This window comes from Gekko japonicus, unplaced genomic scaffold, assembly GCF_001447785.1.
Source record: "Gekko japonicus isolate JY-2015 unplaced genomic scaffold, Gekko_japonicus_V1.1 scaffold635, whole genome shotgun sequence".
Taxonomy (NCBI): domain Eukaryota; kingdom Metazoa; phylum Chordata; class Lepidosauria; order Squamata; family Gekkonidae; genus Gekko; species Gekko japonicus.
Genome location: NW_015161422.1, coordinates 588,127 through 606,490, shown reverse-complemented (window position 1 = coordinate 606,490; position 18,364 = coordinate 588,127). Strand labels below are relative to the sequence as shown.

Genomic DNA, 18,364 nt, shown 5'->3' with positions numbered 1-18,364 from the left:
TATAAAAGATAGAATTATTAAACCTACAGGGAAACAGAGCTTGCTGAGGGGAAATTAACATGGCTTCTGAAAAGGGAAGTTAGCAAGGAGGTTAGCAAGCATGTGGATAAGACTGACGCAGAAATATTATATAATTGGACTTCCAAAAGGCTTTTGTCAACGTACCTCACCAAAGATCCTTAGTAAGCTTAGCAGTCATGATATAAGAGAAAATGTCCTCTTATGGATTAAAAACTGTTAAAATGACAAGAAACAGAGAGAAGGAATAAGAGGCAAAAGAAGGAAAAAGTCTTGGTTTCCATGGCCTGTTTGTTGGCCCTCCAGGGTAATCCGCTAACCACTGTGTGAAACAGGCTGCTGGACTAGATGGACCACTGTTCTGAGCCAGCAGGGCTCTTCTTGTTTTTAACTCTGACAAGGAGCTAAATGCTGTTTCCTTTTCATTACCAAAGCATGGATATGGAATCATGAATTTATTACCAAACGTCATATACTTTCTTGAAACATGGACCAGTACTGCTTGCTCTTATTATTCCAAAAAGAATTATATTGAGCTTAGTGTATTAATAATATTTCTTGAAGAACATAACAATTTGAGGATCTCATAACGTCATCAAGGGTCTGGACTGTGAAGCTCCCTGCCTCTTTTCCTAGCTGTCTAAAATGCTAAAGCTTGAGAAATGCAGTGTTAACTCAACAAACATTGGTGCAAGGTCTTGCACAACCACAGCAAAGGTATTCAAGGCAAATTTGAGATGTCTCTCTTATCAATAGTCTACTGTTTGGCTGAATTTAGCAAAAACAAATCATTCTAGAAAGGCAGAAGGAAACATGCCAGTGACAATACCCACTAATTCTAGATGAACGATAATATGCTATTCAGATTATAAAGGAACATGATTTTCTCCGTTGGAGTGAAACAACTGGGTCCTCATAACCTGCCACCAATAAGCCATTATACTTGATATAGCAGGGTAAGTATTTTCTGTCATGAAATCATTCGCTCATATCAAGCTGGGATTCTGTTCCTGCCTTTTGTGCACGGACCAGAATTCTCACAACACTTTGAAACACTGGCTGTTTTAACTGGAGCCACGAATAATGACTAAAGACCACAGAGTTTTGTGCTTCATTTATAGTGGTTTTAGGCCACCACAAAAGGAAATACCACAGGAGAAAAACCACATTATGCTCCTTTTTTTCACCATATTATCAAAGTATGGATAAAACCAACCAAAAGGACACTATAGAAGAACATGGATTCAAACAGGGCCTTCTAAGGAAATGCATCCTTTATATTCGGTACATCCAAGTCTGCATTGCCATCAGATCTGCGTTCTTCCAGTTTCCTCTTCCAGACCTTCCTTGTGGTCCAGTCTCTCCCCCTTCACCAATTTCAAATGGAGAGATAAGGATACTATCATCACTTTTACCGCACTGGGTCTTTAACAGGTGGTGGCCAAGGATTGGTGGATGGGAGGCTGAAAGCAACGCACATGCTCAACTGTAGAGCTGTCTGTTTCCACTGACTTCATGTACTTGTTCAAGATGGCAAAAATCTCATTGTTCAGAATCTGGTACTTCCTGATTCTGTCAGCCATTTTCTTAAGTGGCTATGAAAAGACAAGTAAGGAAAAGAGAGATGAAATTACTGATCTCATTCTTCAGCTAGCTTGGCGCTGAAAGAGGTCATGAAATCAACTGGAAGGATGAATGCATGGTCACAGGCAGAGATGTTGTCTTCTCATATGGTAACATGGTATATATTGCATATCAGACTGCTAGCTGGGAGCATATGCTGAGATAGCAGCCTGACATATCGGACCTACTTTTTGCCATCTGTGTATTTAGTAGCAATGCAAATTAGTCACAGCACAATTATAATAACAATTTGCACCTGTCTACATGGGAGTTTGAGAACATTACTCTTACTTGACAAATGAGCAGAGTCAAATACATAGGCAAAGCACTTGGCATTCCTACACCTTGCAAAACTGACTGGAAGCTCAGGGAGTGTGGTACCTGCCAAGTCTTAGAATGCCTGTCTCCTACTGATAAGACTAAGGCTTGGAGACTGATCATTTGCAGTACAAACCTAAGGCCCTGTTCACACGAGGGGTTTTGGGCCGGGAGCGCGACGGAACGGGGGCGGAGCAAATGGGCGTGATCCCACGGCAACATCTGGGAATTGTTGCCTGCCTGTCCCCGATCCGTCCCTCCGGCCCAAAAACCCGCACTAAAAAAGAACCACCTATCTAGGTGTTTCTTCCGAGTAGAGCGCCTCAAGCCGGGCCGTGGGATCGGCCGGCGCATTCTTGCACCGGCACATCCTGCCCCCCGTCCATACTGCGCATGCCCGAGCATGCGCAGTTCGGCAGCCTCCCCCTCCCATCCGACTCTTCCTCCCCAGCATCTGCTCGTGCCGGGGAGTGACGCACCGCGGCTCAGGGGATCCGTGGGATCCCGCCGTGGCGTCTCAACTTTAGCCGCACTTTCCCCTGTGTTTTCCCTGCCGTGTGGCAGGGGTCAATGCTGAATTAACACCTTTTGAAGCTCAGTAACTTCAATGGACTTAGAAAAGTGCAACTTTGTTTAGGATTGCACCTGGAGTCCTGCCTCCTTTTATTTCCCAGACTTTTGAGGACTGCTATCTTTTTTTATTCTGCATTTCAGAGCAATGAGGAGGGGATTCTTCCTTACCCAAATACTCCTTTTCATTTTCCTGCTTGACTCCCAGGCTGCTGCTTCCACTGAGTACTCCCAATATGTCCCAAACTGCTATGATGGCCAGCACAGATTGCACACGGCTGGACTGCCTTGCAAAAGCCTCATGAGATCTCTTGGGCCAAAGCTTCACCCAGAGATCTCATAAAAGCTCCAGGCAGCCACATTCCTACAGACTAGGCTCCATGTCAGACATGACGTTACTGTCTGGCTACATGGGAATCATGAATCACTGCCCTGCCAGCTAACTGGCTCATCCCATCTGCCCCAGTCCTTTGCACAATCCACATGCCCCCAAACTTCAAAACTCCAGAAACTGAAACTGAAAGTCTCTGATTATTGAAATAGTCTGAGACAGGTCTCCCCACCCCAACTTACCACATTTTTTATGATTTCATCCTTCCCATCCTGCCTCTGCACCTTTAACAGGTGGTAACAGAAGTCAAAGAGATCAAAACGGCGCTGTTGTCCCAGCAGAACTATGACTGAACAGCCGGCCCAGTTCAAACCATCACCAAAACATTGCCTATTAGAAAAAGGAAACATGGCAAAAAAATTTAGAGAACACTGGCACATTAGAACCTGTACAGCTGTTCTGAATTCCTGCATGCTTGATTCTTTCCTAAAGTTATACCAGAATATGTGCATCTGAGCTGCATCTAGAACACAGTATTAACAAAGCCAGTGGGACCAACCTGTGCACTTGGTCGAAACAGACCAGAGTCATTCAGAAAATAAAGTACTAGTCTTCATCCTATTTCTGGTTCAAAAACAAAATACAGGATGGGCAGCAGAAACAGTGCCCTAGTAAAATGGCTCATGTTTACTTATGTAAAATCAAAACCCAAGTAAGGTGTTATTTGCAGATTTGCTTATCACTTTGAATACATACATACAGATACACACTCACACACAAACACTCACACACACTCAATGCTTTGCACCCCAGTGCAGAGCTGGCCTACTCACTCAGCAGTGAATTCATTTGTTCCCACAGGAATGCAGTAGACAAACTGCATGGCACTCCAGAGCCGGTGGAACTCAACACATTCATCAACATGCATGACACCATTGGTTGGCGGAGGGCCACGCCAGATGGGGTCCTGGAGGTAGCTCCGAATGCGCGTCAGAATAACTTCAAACATGGACAGTCCACAGCACAACCGCTCCTTGGTCAGCAAGTCTCCTTCACGAGCTATAGCTATTTGCTGAGGAGGAAGAGAAGCCCAACAATAAGAACAGGGTATGATGTCAGTTCCTTCTTTAATCTTCATGCCAACCTTTTCCCCACTGTGTTTTGCACGTGGTAATAAATTTCAGGTTAAAATTTACCTTGTCCTCTAAGAAAATCCAACTAAACTTTTGTGCCGGAGAGCATTCAGTTGGTTTGCTGTTTTGAATATGGAGGTGAAATTGTCCAAAATACTCAGTACTTTGTTGACACACTCATTACTTGAATCTTTGAAAAAGCAATCCCAAGCTGGAACAGGGAAGCTGAAATTTGCTTCTCTATCATGAACTTCTTATCTTCAAGATTTCCTGCACATTGTTTTGTTCTTGCTGACTTAATTCATGTATGCTAGTTACTGGGTTGTATAGGAGTTGTAGGACTTGTAATTGTGTTTTATATAGTTTAATTTCTTTTACATGCCTATTTGTTAACAGAAACAGATTGCTGCAAACTACTAAAATCTGAATCTCCCTATCCATGATAGGCATATAGGAGCTACTGTTTAGGATGGTCTATTTAAGAAACATAATGTAATGTGAAAGTCTAGGAATGTAATTTTCTGGAAGGACCTTAACATCAGATAGATGTTGAAAATAGAGATGTGATAAAGCACTGCATGTTCCAGTGGTATTTTTGTATGCATTTTAGTTATGCTTTTGGTAATTTTAATGTGCTTCTATACTACTTTAAAGTATTTAAAGTATTAGCTGGAGAGGTTTTCCTTTTCCTAGTTTTGTACCACTCAGTGCTAGAAAAATCCACATTTTGCAATATAAGCAGGGCAACACTTTGGAATGCATGAGGGTTGCAGAGGGCCATTGCCTGCAGAATTGCACTCATAAGCTTCATGCTGCCATTGGATACAGAACACTAAGACAGAGAATACAAATATGCAGCACAGAAATGGGAGGCAGAATGGCAAGATGAGATGGGGGCCGCACTGGGGACAATTAAAGAGGCCTTTCAGCCATGCCACCATACCCTCTCCAATATATACCAGTGATCTTTTAGAATGCAACTGAAAGAGTACACTGCAGAATGGATTTGATTAATTTGCTTTGCAAGAGAATGCTAAAGCACAGAATCAGTGAATGCTACTCCTTGTGCTACAGCAGCTATGCATATCTTTATGATAAGGTGTCACCATTCCCTAGTGACAAACTGGTATGTCATGTGGAATATTCAGCCCTGGCTATCTATAAGTAGAGTGATCAATTTTTAAACCTTTGCATAATAAAAATAGAAGATATGAAAGAAAAATTGCACTTTGGAGAACCTTTTCCCAGGAGTAACATGATACATTCATGCAAGTTTTATAAAGGAATCCATTCATGAACTTAATATTTTTGGTTCCATAATATGCTCCCTTTCAGTGCAATACTGACATATATTTTTAGGCTGAAATCCTATGCCCACTTTTGAGGGTAAACCCCACCAAATTGGAAATTACTTCTAACTATGAATCAAATTGGGTAGGAGGAGTTAACAACAGTAGCATTCAAATGAAATCTTGACTATTTAGCTAGATATTATTCATTAAGATACTTACTACTTGGTACCTCTAAATACTTTCAACAAGAAAATCAAGTAGTCTACCAAACCAGTTTTTCAGCTTTCTCTGAAGGTAATGGGCATGCCCAGCACACAGTCTTTTAATTTTCCTGCACACAGTCAAACCTCACAATGTTTCCTTTGACATCTGACAATTAGTAGTTTCTCCTCTCCACTTTTCCCTGGCAAGCCTTCTATAGTCACTCTATCATTATTCAGTGACAACACTCCCCCAAATTTCTTAGAAAATTACAAAGACCAAACTCAGTCTTAGCACCTGGCTTCCTTGATCCAAAAAACTGTTTCAGTTGGTAAATATTGAAATTAGCAGTTCTAACTACAGTTATCTTAGATACAGTTACAAGGTCATTGTGTTGAAGAAGAGAGGAAGTAATATTCAACTGTAAGAAAATTCAAAGGGAAGAAAGTCAAAATACTTGCCTATAAACTTTACAAATGATAGATTTTTCTGAAAGCCAGGTATGTGCTAAGCTTAATGTGCCTGAAGCCCGGTTTCAGAGAACTGCTTCTCTTCTTTGATGATTAAGCATAGTGACAAGTGTTAGAATCATGCCAGTTCACAGTTTAAATAGACCAGCATTTCACTGGTGCTCCACCAGTATTCCCACAGTAAACATGTAAAATGTAAAGAGTTCCAGAGTTCTCTGTTACATTCCTGGGTGTTAAAATACATATGCCTTTCCTTCACGTTGTCCCTTACTTGCAAAGCATACCTCTCAGGCAGGCTGATAAGGGCAGGGGTAGCCAAACTTGCTTAACATAAAGAACCACATAGAATAAACGTCAGATATTTGAGAAATGAACAAATATCACACACACATTTTTATTGAAGAATATGAAAATTTTCTTTTTATTAACATTAAATAAGAATATCAAAAATAAAAACCAATGGGGTAAAAACAGATATTGATAATGATATTTATTTGTCCAATGATACGTATTTGTTTGCTAATGATATTTTTTGTCTAAGAGAGAGAGAGAGATAAACAAAGCAAATCGATGGGGGAGGGGGGGGAGGGAGGAAGGAAACGAGAGAGAAAGAAAGAAACAAAGAAAGCAAATGGATATGGGAGGGGGAGGAAGGAAGGAAGAGAGAGAGAGAAAGAGAAAGGAAGGAAGGAAGGGAGAAAGAGAAAGTTGAAAAGAATGAAAGAGGTGGAAAGAAAACAAATAGATGGAGGAAGGAAGGGGAAAAGAGAGAGAGAGAGAGGGGGAAAGAAAGCAACTTTAACTTTAAATGTGTTCAATCCCCCCCCCAAGCCAGCCAGCTTGGAGAAGGGATTTAAAGAGACAAACGCCTTCTCCAGGTTGGCCAGCGGTGGGGTTTTGAGAACACAGTCCCTCCCCCCAAGCCTACTCAAGAAGGAGTCCCTCCCCCCAAGCCTACTCAAGAAGGGGAATACTGGCTGGGGAAAGGCAGACTGATTGGGGAGGCATACCTCCCCTTCACTTCCCTAGCTGCCCTTCTGGGAGCTGCACAAAGTGTGTGAAAGAGCCGCATCTGGCTCCTTGAGGCACAGTTTGGCCACCCCTGCCCTGGGGCATTCCTACCTACTCAGTGTGAATGTAATGCCCAATAGTAACTAGGATTGACAAGAGCATTTTCCCCATTTTTCATAAAACCAAGCAATCCTTTAATTGCATTGTAGCTACAGATTTTGTAATAATTCTGCAAGTTAATCATGCTGCATAACAGGGTCAAAAACATACTGACTTCACCAAAAGGCCTTTTAAACAATTCTGCCTTACACTTTCTTCTGGGCACTAGCAAAAATGTCACTTCCTTTAATTCCTTAGGCAGCCCCACTTTATAGCAATGGGGCTGCTACAGAAGAAAAGGTTTTGCTCAGGTTCATGTACTACCAACCTCCTATAAACGTTCGAATAGAATATCACACAAAATGGGTCTCTGAGTTCCACCTCACAAATTACCTCATGTACATGATGAAAGAGGCATGAATAACTATTTCTTTATCATGTGAAGAGGATTGTCAGGATGGGTCAGGATGGGAAGCAAGCCTGTCATTTACATCTGGAGAACAAAACATTGTCTCGATTCTTTGTTCTTTGAGGAAACATTACACCAGTAACCAGCCTTTTTTCTGTGGGAACGCACCAGAACAAGGATCAGGAACCTCTTCAACAAAATTATTTTTAAAATGTTTAAAAGTTCACGAGTTTTCAGTATACAGACTGAAATCTTCATTTTCCTCTTGAGAGCTCCAGCACCTCTTTTTTTTAAAAAGCCCCGCCTTTAATCATACTGTTTAGCACTTATTCGTTGGGAAGCTTGGGGGTCTTTTAGCTGAACAGATAAGCAGGCTACATTATTAGTTATCCGATTTACAAAAAATAGGGTTGTAAAAATCAAAGATTAATATTTTAATCAATTAAAGCTTTGGTTCACTAATTGGTGGGTGAAAATTATAATCAAGGTGAGATTGAATGCTTCCAGTTTTGGGCCTACTTCTGGTTGGGGGTGATTCTCTGGTTTTGGGGCAAAACTTATGGTTTGAAGCCAAATTTACCTTAGAGTTTTGCCCCAAAACCAGAGTGTTATCCCCAACTGGAAGTAAGTAATTAGCCGCCCTGAGCCCGTTCACGGGGAGGGCGGGGTATAAATATAATAAAATAAATAAATAAATAAATAAACCTGAAGTAGGCCTGAAAATGCCCAGCATCACTTCTGGTCTCCCGGAAGGACTTTGGGAGACCCCCGCTGGCTAGGTAAGGTGACCTAGAAACCCTAACAATGCAAGATGCACCCCTCTAACTATATATATTTTCAGCAGAATCAAATCACAAAACAGAAAACCTGTGTAAGGCATTGCTAGGGTTGCCAAGTGAGAACTGAGCCACAGTGGGGGACTCCCGGCTGGCGGCTGAAGCCTCACGTTGCCCGGAAGTGACGCGGGCACACCGGGCACGCTGGGGGCAGGGCCACGACCATCTGAGGGAAAACCATAGAGTTTTCCCTCCGATGACCGTGGCCCCACCCCCAGCATGTCTGGCGTGCCCGTGTCACTTCTGGGCGATGTACACGTCGGGGTGGAGTTGCCCCCGGGGCCCGATCCGCCGGCGGCAGGGAACGGGCCTCTGGGCAGGGGGGACTTGGCAAGCCTAGGCATTGCAGGTGAGCAATTACCCAAAGTTCTCGCCATAGATCACAATTTAAGTTGTATTGTGTTTGTTTCACAACAAATATATTTAACATGTTGCTTGTACAAACTAGCAGGGCAAGATGACATATAATTAATTGATTTAGTCAAATTTTATATGCAAGAATGTATCTTTATATAGATGCAGTACCTCTGAACTGAGAGCCAGTTTGGTGTAGTGGTTAAGTGCATGGACTCTAATCTGGGAGAACTGGGTTTGATTCCCCACTCCTTTACTTGCACCTGGCTGGATGACCTTGGGCAAGCCATAGTTCTGATAAGAGCTGTTCTTGAAAAAGAGCAGTTTCTGTCAGAGCTCTCTCAGCCCCACCTACCTCACAGGGTGTCTGTTGTGGGGAGGGGAAGGAAAAGGAGTTTGTAAGCCACTCTGAGACTCCCTTGGGTAGTGAAGGACGGGGTATAAATCCAATCTCTTCTTCTTCTTCTAAAATATATACATAAAATCCTCCTGACCTTATATCACACATATTAAGATATAGCATTACTGATGTACATATGACGGCCTGGATGGGAAATCAGTGGGGAACTTATATTAGGTGTTAATAATCAATAAATAATTCAAAATCGAGGGTGAACAAAAGGCTGATGTCAAAATCCAGTGAAAATTAAGCAGTTTTCTTCCTACTGACTTCAACTGGAGTATTTAAATACATGTTTTAATGTATCCTATTTAAAAAAATTTTAATCTAGACTACCTCTCTATAAACTAATCATCCCTATAAAGAAAATGCATTAGACAATGCTAGATTTTTTTCAAGAGCTAAAAGTCTGAAATATATAGTTGGTTAGACAATCAGAAAATTAAGCATTAGAAACACAAAAACACACAAGCACAAAGATAAACATTATCACAACACTGTCTCTTTGATAGGAATTTGATGAGAGAAGCCCCTTTATTAGAATCCTTTATTAGATTTATCTTTAAAATAAAGTTCAAAATGACATCAGTGAATAGGAAGCTTAATTCTTTTTCTCCTATATAGTCTTTCAATACTAAAGGTTTTATCAACTTTAGAAAATTATTGTTCAAAGATTTTTCAGGGGCAGGGGAGTGATTGCTACAATTCTACCCTAGGTATACTTATTAGGAAGTACTTCGTATTGAGCTCGGTGGGATTTCTTCAAAAAAAGTTGATAAGAGTTGCTACTGGTTCAGATTGGACACATAGTTTTATGATACATGAATGAACTCTGTGCTAGTGTACTTCCCCTTCCCCACACATTGTGATTCAATTAGTCACTTCCAACTTAGTACAAAAACCACAGTATGTACATCCAGGCTAAGAAATTCCGATTTGCAGTTCATCTTCCAAACTAGGGGTACAAACCAGCTTCAAATGTGGTTTGCATTACTGGTCTGGAGGAGGTGACAGAAAATCATGGCTTGTGCTAAAGCAGAAGTCACTAATTGACTCTAATTATGTGAGAGGAGTAGTAGTGGAGGACACATGCATGCATACGGCTTGTTGGCGTAGCATCAATAATGTGGCACTGCATCTGAATCAATCTTTTATGTGTTCCTCCATCAGTGTAAACATAACCTAATTTTCTGAGTTATATTTTGTTCATGTATGTAAGGCTAATTTTACAGTCAGGGACCAAATCCATTTTTGACAAGACCCTAAAAAATACATTATTGGTATAAATCCAGTTTTTTCTTTTTCTTCTAAATAAAGGTATATGTATACACCCTAAGCATACCCATAATGGTAAACAGTATATAAAATGCTTTCAGAGTAAGAGTTGAACTTTATGTACATATTTAAACGCTCTTCTTAAGTAGTTCTTCAAAGGCCTGAAGGCACTTTTCAAGGCTGCAATTCTGCATACCAGTTATACAAGCTTCTTTTCCCTGAAGTCAGCAGGCTTAAGTGCATGCAAATAGCTGCAGAAGTGCAGCCTCAAATCAATAACCACAACTCCTTTCTATGAAATTTCACTTCCTTGTAATTCCTTTCTAGACAATTCTCATGGTAAGTGATAATAATGATAACACTTGACAACCACAACATGTTCAGCCTCCCTGTACTTGAACTCTCTCTTCCAGAAATGAAGTGGTAGGAGTCCACTGTTTTAGATGTGTTAAGAATGAAAATGTTTCTTATCACAAAATCACAGAGTGGGACAAGACTAAAAGACTATCTCATTCAGCTGCCTTCATCCATCCCAAATCTACACAGCAAGCAGAGAGCAGGCATGCTTTAGGAAAAGACCTGCAGAGGAAATAGCTGGAGATGACTCATGCAAATGAGCCAAGCCAAAGGCTGCAGAAGAAAGACAGACAGACATCTCCCAGGGTCATTTCAGCTCTGGCTAGGGATTTTTTTCCTTGATTAAATATGTGATGGTACTTTTCAAGTCTCATCCTTGCATCCTAGATATATGAGCTTCATGTCCAAAGCTGATGACCACTTGGGGCCACTTCACAAGTTTCACTTTAGGTATAGTTATAATGTTAATGTCAGCTATGCTGCCATGCTGGTTCAGGAGGCCATAGGCTTCCCTTTTCTGTGTACTAATTATTGCTGCATTCCTTCTGTGCTTCTTCTCTGCCGTAACGCTGTTATCTCTAAGATGTGCAGGTGGTGTAGTGTCTGGAGCTCAGGGAAGACCGTGGGAGCGCTATCGGTTCCCAGCTCTGGCTCTAATGGTCTGGAGCTATTCTCCCGCGCGCGGGAGTCTGGCTAATTGACTTAGGGAAAGGGGGGGGTGCATATGAATGCCCTATATCCCATTATGCTTGTAGGGGCGACGCCATTCTTAACAGTGCTTCTGTTAATGCATCTATAGCTCTTCAATAAAGTATAACCTTTCTGATAAGTGTGTACTCTGTTGCTGGCTGTGGAACCTGACATTCTATTAAGAATCCTCATTCTCTATCGGCTTGCCTCTCTCCATCTGAGATTAGCGACAACGAGGAGAAACAGGTCCCCTCGGAAGAGGAGAAACAGGTTCCCCCTGAGGGGGGAAACCGGTCCCCACCATGTCTGGGGGGGGACACCTATGACCCAGGCGAAGGCACCAGTGACTACTACACCTCTGGTGACCGTCGCTGGAAAGGAAGCCATCCCAAAGACGACATCCACCCATTTGTTCCTGACCCCTACGGGGCCGTGGCAACCGGCCGCCCAGGGGTACCGACCGAGCTCCAGTTGGAGCCAATTCAACCCGGACTCCACGGCACAGACTTATATGCTCACGCAGGGCCCCCAGAGAGACAGCTGGTTTGACCTTGGATTTGCCTTAGCTGGAGGTCTTCCCCCCCTATGGGGCTCCCTTCAAACTGCTGCCAGCAGCTTGGGTGAGGGAGTGGTCGAAGGCAAGGAGTGGGCGCGTGTCCCTGGATGAGGGACTGGAATTGGCCCATCAAATGGAGGTGACGGATCGAGAGAGGCGTCAGCTGCAATGGGAGTTGGACGAAGTCATCCACGCGATCCCACAGCTGGTGCTCCAAGCCACCTGAGAGGAGAGGGAAGCACAACTGGCGGCACCGGTACTCCCCGCTGCCCCACAGGTGCCTCAGCCGCCGCCCAGATAGGAGGAGGTACCCGGGCCGGGTCCAGGGGAAGTCCCAGCTCCAGCGCCATGACCAGGCAGCCCGAGAGGCCCAGCACTGCGTCGCCCAAAAGACTTGATTGAGGCCACGTTCGACAGAAATCCTGAGGAATTATCCTACTTTGTGGTTCGAGTGATGAAGTTTGTGGAAAGTTTGGACCACCTGTTCCCGGATGATAGCAGCCGAGTGGATGTAGTGGCCGCCCGATTATGGGGAGCCGCTGCGGCTTGGTACGTGGGATTGCACAATGCCAGAGGCCCAAAGCTGGTGAATCTGGACGCTTTTATGTGGCCGTTGCATGCCCAATTCGAGGACCGGAATGCCGGGCCCAAAGCAAGGGCGTTCTTACGCACCCTGAAGCAAGGGAGGAGATCAGTGTGAGAATACTCCTCTGAGTTTAAGTTGCATGTGGCAAAGGTCCAAACTTGGCCAGATCCGGTGCTCACTGAGTTGTACCACGTAGGACTGAATCCAGAGATCTGGGAAATGATCCTGCGCACGGTGGACCCAATCTCTTTACCAGCATGGATGCAGGAGGCGGAGACCTGCCTGAATACCCTGCACGTGGACAACGCAACAGCGGGAAACAAGCCTACCCCTCCAGCGCAGAAGTTGAAAGCAGTGAAGTCGGCTGAATCTACTCGGGAGCAGCGCATGAGACAAGGGCTATGCCTAAAGTGTAGGGAGCAGGGCCACTCCACGGCCGACTGCGGTGGAGCGGGCCCAGGGAAGCCAGGGCCAAGCAATCCCGCGAAAGTGCGCCTAGCCACTCCGGCAAAGAAGCCGGCAGGGAAGCCGAAATTTGCCAAGGCACTGCAGGCAGCCCCTGAGGGATCAGGAGAGGACTCCAGCGAGGAAGACCCCGAGCCGGTGGGAAACGGCCAGGTCCTGCTGTGAAAGGCGCAGAACAGCAGGGCCCGATCTCGGATGCGCCCAAAGTGGTGAGCAGCTTTCCCCCTTGTTTTTCGTGACTGTGACTCTGGTTTACCCAGCCCGTGGGACACACATCCATGTACGAGCACTCATTGACTCGGGGTGTGGGAGGGACTTCATAAATCCTTCCTTAGTTTCAGGGCTGGAGGCAGGGGTGGTGAAGCTGAAGGACCCGTTAATTTTTACCCAAATGGATGGGTCCACTATGAAGGAACCGTGTGAATACGAGACTGCGCCTTTGCGGGTTGGGGCGGGGGATCACTGGGAGGAAAGATCATTCATGATCACCCCAGCTGCCAGATTCCCGCTGGTGTTGGGGGGCCCTTGGCTGCATGGACATGATCCATACATTCTGTGGGATGAAGGGAAGGTGCAGTTCATCTCACCTAGGTGTCAAGAGCACTGGTGGAAACCACAGTGGGGCCAGCAGCCGGTAGTGGAACACCCTAGGGTGTGTTTGGCTCAGGAGGAACTACAATCCATTCCCCCTGAGTACTGGGACTTAGCCAGGGTGTTCGAAGAGGAAGAAGCCGATGAGCTTCCCCCCCCATAGACACTTGGATTGCAGTATCGAAATATTGCCTGGCCAAAAATTGCCCAAGGGACACATTTATGCCATGGGGCCAGCAGAGAAAGACAAATTGCACAAGTTTATTGATTAAAAACCTGGCTAGGGGTTTCATCAGGCCGGCCTCCTCCCCGTTTGCGGCCCCAGTTCTCTTCCGGAAAAAGAAGGATGGGGGGTTGAGGCTGTGCACAGATTACCGGGGATTGAATGCCGTTTCTTCGACCAATGCTTACCCCATGCCCCTGATAAAGGATTTACTCGCCGAGGTGGCCATAGGGAAAATATTTTCAAAGTTAGATCTCTGCGATGCTTACTTTCGGGTCCGTATCAGGGAGGGGGATGAACACAAGACTGCATTTAACACACCCCTGGGCCAGTTTGTGTATTGTGTGATGCCATTCGGTCTTCAGGGGGCACCGGGGGTCTTCATTAATGAGGTATTGCACAAGCACTTGTTCAAGGGGGCGCTTGTTTACCTAGATGATATCTTGCTGTACTCCCCCTATCTACCCTCCCACGTGAAATTGGTGAGGGATGTTCTAACCACGTTGCACAAGCACAAACTGTTTGCAAAATTCTCTAAGTGCGAGTTTCATAAAACCTACATTGACCTCCTGGGATCTCGGATAAGGGCCTGAAGATGGACCCGGGAAAAGTACGGGGCGTTCTGGGTTGGGGAGTCCCTCGCGCCCGGCGCCAGTTACAGTCCTTCCTCGGGTTCGCGAACTTTTACAGAAATTTCCTGCCCAATTTTACCCAGGTCAGTTTGCCCCTGACCGACTTGTTGAAAATGAAAGGGAAGGGCCCGGAAGCAACCAAGCCGGGGGCAGCATTGGCTTGGAGTCAGGAATGTCAGGGGGTGAACGAACGCCTCAAAATTTTGTTCGCCCAGTCTTAGCTCACCCGGATGAAACAAAAAGTTTATTGTGCAAACTGACGTGTCTGATGTGGCCATGGGGGGGGGGCATTCTCCAGGAAGGGGGGGATGGATTACTACACCCCTTGGCGTACGTGTCTAGGAAGTTCAATGACACGGAATTCAATTGGTCAGTCTGGGAGAAGGAGGCGGGGGCTATTAAGCTCGCCTTGGCCACCTGGAAACACTGGCTGGAGGGTGCGCGAGTCCCATTCGAGGTATGGACTAATCATAAAAACTTGGAAACGCTCAAAACACCCCGGTGTCTGAATGCAAAAGAACTCCGACGGGCTGATTTCTTTTCCAAGTTCCAGTTCACCCTTCATCATTTTCCCGGCTCCGCAAATTCGTTGGCTAACGTCCTGTCACGCCTCCCCCAACATGACAGCCAACGAGAAATTATTTTGGACTCAGTGTTCACGCCTTCCCACCTGGGCGGAGCGGTGATGACTCGTAGCCAGTCTCGCCCTGCTGCCCTCCCCCCGGCTTCACGGCCACCTGACACTTCCCAACTGGGCAAGCTGGGGGGGGGGGAGTCCTGGCATGGCAAATTCGCCTCTGCCTTCTCGGAGGGTGACAAGGCAATTGTTGATGCTGAAGGGGACTTCGAACTTTGGGCTGACGGCTGTTTGTTCCGCTCGCCATCAGGGAGGAGGTGTTGCAAGCAGTGCATGGCTCTAATTTGTCATGACACTCGGGATTTGTTAAGTCCCTTCAACTCCTGCAGAGGCAATTTTGGTGGTCGCAAATGCGACAGGATTTATCCTCGTTTGTCAAATCTTGCCAGATTTGTGCCACGAGTAAACCCAGGCCAGGAAAAACGCCAGGCTTACTGCACCCTCTCCCAACCCCGAACCGACCCTGGGAGGTGATATCCATGGACTTTATTATGGATCTCCCTCCAAGCAGATCAATGACTGTCATTTGGGTAGTTGTGGACTTGTTTTCCAAGCAGGCGCACTTCATTCCGTTTACCTCCCTCCCCACAGCTAAGGCATTGGCCAAAGCGTTTCTCCAGCACGTAGTACGTCTACACATGCTCCCGGCTAAGGTGGTCTCCAACAGGGGGACCCAATTCGTTTCCCGGTTTTGGGGGGAGCTGATGAAATTAATGGGGGTGGAACAGGGCCTGAGCAGCGCCTATCACCCAGAGACTGACGGTCAGATGGAACGAGTTAATCAGACTTTGGAGCAGTACCTTCGTTGTTTCACAAACTATCAACAAGATGATTGGGTCAATCTTTTACCCCTGGCTGAGTTTTGTTATAACAACACTTGTCATTCATCTACTGGACTATCCCCATTTAGGGCTTTGTATGGATATGATAGCCCACCGGTGCCTTTCCTGGAAGGGGACATTGAATTGGGGGGGGGATGCTGCTCAATGCTGTCAATACGATTAAAGGAATCTTGGCTGCTCCTTTGCAAAACTTTGAATGCAGCCAAGGAGGCATACAAGGGTCAGGCTGACAAGAGAAGGGTGGAGGGATGGGCTCTGCAGCCTGGGGACTCTATGTCTCTACAAAAAACATTCCAGTTTTGCGTCCTAGCCGAAAACTTGGTTGGAAATACCTTGGTCCTTTCAAGGTGAAAAGAGTGATCAATGGTGTGGCTGTGGACCTAGATCTCCCTAAGAACTTGCAGAAACTACATTCTGTATTTCATTTCAGCCTCCTGAAATGGGATTCTGGTTCCAGTCCATGGCGTCCATCGAAACCGGTGCCCCCTCCTATCTTAATCGAGGGTGAAGAACATTATGAGATTTCTAAAATTCTGGACTCTAAAATAAAACGTGGAAAATTATTCTATTTGGTTGAATGGTTGGATTTTGGACCCCAGCACCTCAAATGGGTGGAAGTAGGGCATATTCGGGCCCCTCAGTTGCTGCGGAAGTTCCATAGTGGCTTCCCAGACAAACCAGGAGAACTCCTGGAATGTCCGGGAGACCTCCCAGGGTGGTCGGGAGAAGCTGATTTTTGAGAGGGCAGAATGTCAGCTATGCTGCCATGTTGGTTAAGGAGGCCATAGGCTTCCCTTTTCTGTGTACTAATTATTGCTGCATTCCTTCTGTGCTTCTTCTCTGCCATAACGCTGTTATCTCTAAGATGTGCAGGTGGTGTAGTGTCTGGAGCTCAGGGAATACTGTGGGAGCTCTATCTGTCCCCAGCTCTGGCTCTAATGGTCTGGAGCTATTCTCCCGTGCGCGGGAGTCCAGCTAATTGGCTTAGGGAAAGGGGGGTGCATACGAATGCCCTATATCCCATTATGCTTGTAGGGGCGACACCTTTCTTCTTAACAGTGCTTCTGTTAATGCATCTATAGCTCTTCAATAAAGTATAACCTTTCTGATAAGTGTGTACTTCGTTGCTGGCTGTGGAACCTGACAGTTAAGTGTTCATCAAAAATTATTAAGTGCAAATACACCAACAATGTGTCTGAAAAAGCATATAGTGTTCAGAAACCTCAGATCAGAGAGCCAAACTTTATCTGTACACAGAAGCAGACCATTGTACCATCTGATCCCTTTACAATCTCATTTTGACCCCATTATATAACAAGTATAGACCAAGTCTTAGACTTGGGCTAGGTATTATGTTAGAGGGAGGGGAAATTCACAGTATGATGTCTCTGATTCATGTACTCATTGCCGCTAGAGAAGTAGATTTTCAGAAATGTAAAGCTATTGGGGTAAACAGGGTTATTGTTGTTATTTTTCATCTGAAACACTGGAAAAAATCTGGAAGGCAAACAATATGTTCTTATCAAACCTAAATTTATTATACTGCTTTAAGAATATAACATGCTTCATTTATAGCATTGTCACCTGTTATACTGTTTGGCGTATTTATGTATTTTAAAGTATATATGCCTTGGTTTTGGTGAAACCAAATTGCTATTATTAGAGAGAGAGGAAACTGAAAATTGTGGCAATTGAGAACAAACCATTTACCTTAGTTCTTTGGACTGAGCAATGTAAGGGGATGTGAATGCTCACACACAACGTACAGAAACTCACTGAAGACTATCTTTGCTTGGTCATAGTGCTCTATCCACAGATGAATGATACATTGTAGGAACGAAACCCAGATAACAGCTGGAAAGACTTTCTGCATCTCAGGGAGCAATCTTGGGGGGGTGGGGGAGGCTGATGTGAAATTTTGGCCAACCCACCCAATGGGTGGGTTTTAATGTCATCCTTACCTGAGGTGTTCCCAGCCTCTCTATTAAGGGAACCAGGTGAAGTGGGGCATATTTGGCTTCGAGACGCTTCATGCGTACCTCCAAGCGTTCTCCTTCTGTTAAGCGAGCAGCAAACAGTGAAATGAGAAAGCAAAAACAAAAAAAAAGGTCTAGCATTTCAGTGTCACCTCCCAACCATCCTCCAACTCTGGGACCAATGTGACAGAACAAAAACAGAGTAATGCATTGTGAAGAAGGAACTGTGATTACAGCCACAACACCAGCACACTTTGTAAAAGGTTCTCGTTTTAAAAACAAATGCCTTGCTTTTGTTGATAGGGTGGTCAGATTTTATCTTTCATATGGATTGTTCAGTGGCTGGCTAGGGGTTTTTTTTTCACCCTTGAGCCCTAAGTTTTTAAACCAATTGCTTTGGAACCTACCAATCAAGAATATATATCTGGAACTTTATAGGTGTTACACAGCTTTGGGAATAAATGATATC

At 44.9% G+C, this 18,364-nt stretch overlaps 1 protein-coding gene across 1 annotated transcript in view; it reads right to left on the bottom strand.

Moving 5' to 3' along the window:
- Nucleotides 1–1,275: 1,275 nt before the first annotated feature.
- Nucleotides 1,276–18,364, bottom strand: part of LOC107124835 (cytoplasmic FMR1-interacting protein 2) — a 119,186-nt gene continuing 102,097 nt past the window's right edge. The window contains exons 28-31 of the mRNA XM_015428342.1: nucleotides 17,881–17,975; nucleotides 3,694–3,932; nucleotides 3,103–3,250; nucleotides 1,276–1,613 (exon numbers count right to left, since the gene is read on the bottom strand). Of these exons, the coding sequence (XP_015283828.1) occupies nucleotides 1,446–1,613; nucleotides 3,103–3,250; nucleotides 3,694–3,932; nucleotides 17,881–17,975 (650 nt within the window). The 3' untranslated portion in view covers nucleotides 1,276–1,445. The remainder of the gene's footprint in view (nucleotides 1,614–3,102; nucleotides 3,251–3,693; nucleotides 3,933–17,880; nucleotides 17,976–18,364) is intronic.